We start from the raw sequence: 3,933 nt of genomic DNA on the forward strand, positions 1-3,933 counted from the left end.
TTGGTTCTAAAATCAGCGCCAATGGAAGCAGCAGTGAGGACATCAAAAGACGTATTGCATTGGGCAAATTTGTTGCAAAAGACTTCTTTCAAGTATTGGAGTGCAAAGACATCTCCTTGAACACTAAGCTGCACCTTACGCAAGCCATAGTATTTTCAATCGCTTCATATGTATGGGAGAACTGGACAATGAATAAGGAAGACCAAAGAAGAGTTGATGCTTTTGAGTTGTGGTATTGGCAAAGAATGCCGAAAAGTACCATTGACTGCTAAAAGGACTAACAGATCTGTCCTGGAGGAAGTGCAGCCGGAATGTTGCTTGGAAGCAAGAATGGCCAGACTTTGTCTCACCTACTTTGGTCATGTTGTCAGAAAGGACCATTCTCTGGAGAAGGATGTCATGTTTGGTAAAGGGTCAAAAAAAGAGGGGGAGGCTCTTAAGGAAACAGACACAGTGGCTGTAGCGATGGGCTCAGGTATAGTTGAGATTGTGAGGTTGGCACAGGACCTGGCAGTGTTTCATTCTGCTGCACGCAAAGTCACTGTGAGTCGAAGACAACTCAATGACACATAACAACCATTTTGTGTGGGGTTGATTTAAGAGCCTTTAAAAATTAGTTCATAGTTCATCAGTTTTCTGACCTTAATGTTAAAGAAAAAGTATCTCAGGAATTCTGGATTCGAGATTAGGTAACCAACTATTGTATATCCAATCAAAATTCCAACTGTGTACTTGATACTGGTAGTGTATTTTGATCCTAATTAATTTGCTTTGCTCCATAATCAATGGGAAAGTGGTGTCAGGAGAACTCAGGATCATGGGAGGGAATAACTACATCCGTAATAGCTTCATTTGTTCAAACTGTTTCCTATGACCTAGGTGCCTGGGAAATCAGATTCACAGAATTTTAAGATTCTAGATTAACTAAGCACACCACCACTCTGCAGAAGAATTTATTTCCATGAAAACCTGTAAGTTTTAGCATGGCAGGAGTGACAAGGCCATGATTTTTTTGAGCCCTATTCTTTCTTTGATTACATCAATGTAAAAGGACCAGGTAAGGTGACAATAGAAATAGAAATCATTTTGAAATATTTTCTCTTTTAGAGAAGAATATTACAGTAAGACAAATGTTCAAGAAATATACATATTAAAAACCTCCAAAAAACCCCTGATGTCTAAATCAAAATGGCTTTCATCTTTCAAATGTTATTTGTTTGGAGAACAAGAGAATCAAAGAGCTTAAACCCCAAACCAAGGCTCAAAAATATGTAAGAATACCTTTAAAATACTTTTCTTTTTCTAATGAGGGTCAGAATTAAGGCACTGAAACATGCATTACTCCCAAAGTGTTTAATAAGTTTTGAGAGTTAACAGCCTGTGTTCATTCCCTGAAGAGACTGAGCTTCATGGCAAGATTGATGCTACTTATGATCTCTCCGCCCCTCAAGGTGAAAGAAAAAAACGAGTATCAGCCTGCATGAAAGATGCCACATCTTCTTTATTGATTGTCAGGGGTGATCTTGCAGATCCTTAAATTAACTGACACATCCCATCATTTACCAAACCACTGGAATTTGATTGTGTTTGTAGCAAGTCTAGTTGCCATGGCTCCAGACAAATTCCGCCACAAGCTCACTCTAAGGGTGTTATATGTAAACTTGTAATCTAATTCGATTCTGTGATTTTACCACCAGAATTTCCGTGTACGTATCTAAAACTGCTTAGATACTTCAGATATAAGAGAACAGTAGTGTTGTACATATTTAATGAAGTCACTGATGACATTATTGAAATAAAACTAAACATTTAAGTTAAAAAAAAAAATTCCAAGCACTGTATGGGATTATTACTAATGTCTCATGATGCATGTGATTAATAATACAATGTGTTATTAATTTAATTAAATTTCTGCAATTAAAAAACAAATAAATTCCAACCTACCTCAATATTTCGCCGGGCTAGTGTTGCATTTCCCTCCTGTTGGATGGGAATTAGAGGCAAACCTCCGATCTTAGGGTTTTTGGTTATGGAGCGTTTTCGTTCCTTTCCAGCTGGTGGACATATATCATTTTCATGCTGTGGAAACACAAGTTTTTGCTGTTGGAGTATAATTTTACTATGTGGTATACCATGTCATATACTCACTGGACTCCTTTTTCATATATCCACATGTAATGATCTACTTTTCATGAAAGTGCCGATGGAGATGGTACAGCATGTTCAGACTTAAGAATATGTGAAAGGTAGAACCAATAAGGATTCCCGAATGATTGGCTATAGCAGGTGAGAGAAAGAGCAGAAGTCAAAGAAGAATCCTAGTTCTTACTGACCCTGGACAGTGGCAAATGCACATTGTATTGTCTGAGATGTACAAGGAAATTGAGAGTTTTGTTTCGGCCATATGAAGTTTGAGATACCTATTGGCTGTGCTGAGTAATGGGTTGGGTGTGTGGATGTAAAGCTTAGGAAGAAGCATAGGACTGAAAATTAAATTTGGAAAATCAACATTTAGATTGTATTTAAAGCCATAAGATTAGATGAGATGGCCTAGAATGTGTGTATTTGTGTATGTGGTTTTCATATGTGTGTGCGTGTGTGTAAAAGTGTGTATAATTATTATATATGTGTATATATACGTGTGTGTATGTGTATTCCCACCTTGAAAACCCAGTGGAGGTTGATGAGTCAGAATGAGCCACATCCTCCTTCTGTGGAGCAGCTAGTGGGTTTGAACTACCTTCTGGTTAGCAGCTAAATGCTTCACCTACTACAGTTTAACTAGGTTTAAGACTTTGTCAGGCAAATATGATAGAGAGTTACTAAATTCCTTCTCAGCCACTTTTCTTCCGGCTTTATACATTGGAAACACCACAGTTATGTAATATCAAAGTCAGTTTTACCAAGTTTCCAACTGTGACATAAAATACTAATATAAATCTTCAAACTCTTTCTCTAAATGAAATATTGCATAGTCTACCATTGTAACTTTGTTAAACCAAAATAAGTGCTTCACTAAAATGCAAGAGTAGATACAGTGCCCGTACCATAAGTCTAATAATACAGGAACCTGTACTGCAGGATTAAATGATACAATACATGTAAACTGCTGAGCACACTCTGGCAGTATGTCCCTCAATATAAATTAGCTGTTATTATATAATGAGTACACAGTAAATAATTCTTGAAATGAGCTCTTTGCTGTAAAACATCACAATAAAATATTAATGGTGACACGAAATGATAAAGAATCTATTAATATATCTCAAGAATTGAGCAAAATAAAGAGTAGGCTACATATTTACTATTTCTTCAGAGGATCTTTAAACTTCTCATTTTGTAGGTGATATTTTTTTATTTCTTTTATAGATTGCTGTCTTTGTGAAAATCAATTTTTCCTAACTCCTGAAAAGTTAATCTACACCAAAGAATGCACAAATCCTTTAAAGATCTTCCTTTTATATGCATATCTCAAGGATTTATCACACAAGTGTATACTTTTACCCGTGGACCTTTATCCCCATTGCAAAATTAACTTTTCTCTAGTCATATTTATAATTGCTCAGTGGGGCAGAATATGTAGATAGTACTTGGAGGAAAAAATGTGCCACAATCTTTGTTGTACAATGATTTTCAGCGTAAATGTCTGTGTAAAAGGTAACATTTCTTCAGAATTGAATTAGATGAAAACGTAACATTTTCCAAAAGGTTATGAAATAAGGCTAAGTTTTCTAAAAGCCATGCCTGAGGTTGATTTTTGTTATGTAAGATCAAAATTATTTTTCACTAAAATCATCTTAGGAGCTCTGGTAACATAGTGCCTAAGGCACTTGACTACTAACCAGAAGGCTGGCGGTTCAAACCCACCAGCCACTCCTCGGAAGGAAGGTTGGGCAATCTACTTCTGTAGTGATATTGCCTTGGAAACCCAAG

At 36.4% G+C, this 3,933-nt stretch overlaps 1 protein-coding gene across 1 annotated transcript in view; it reads right to left on the minus strand.

Moving 5' to 3' along the window:
• The window catches only part of ARAP2 (ArfGAP with RhoGAP domain, ankyrin repeat and PH domain 2), a 333,696-nt gene that overhangs the window by 7,369 nt on the left and 322,394 nt on the right, over nucleotides 1-3,933 (minus strand). The window contains 1 exon segment of the mRNA XM_007955550.2: nucleotides 1,945-2,079. Coding sequence (XP_007953741.2) covers nucleotides 1,945-2,079 — 135 coding nt within the window.

The sequence above is a fragment of the Orycteropus afer genome, unplaced genomic scaffold (assembly GCF_000298275.1).
Source record: "Orycteropus afer afer isolate SDZICR_OR568_19922 unplaced genomic scaffold, OryAfe1.0 scaffold00509, whole genome shotgun sequence".
NCBI lineage: Eukaryota > Metazoa > Chordata > Mammalia > Tubulidentata > Orycteropodidae > Orycteropus > Orycteropus afer.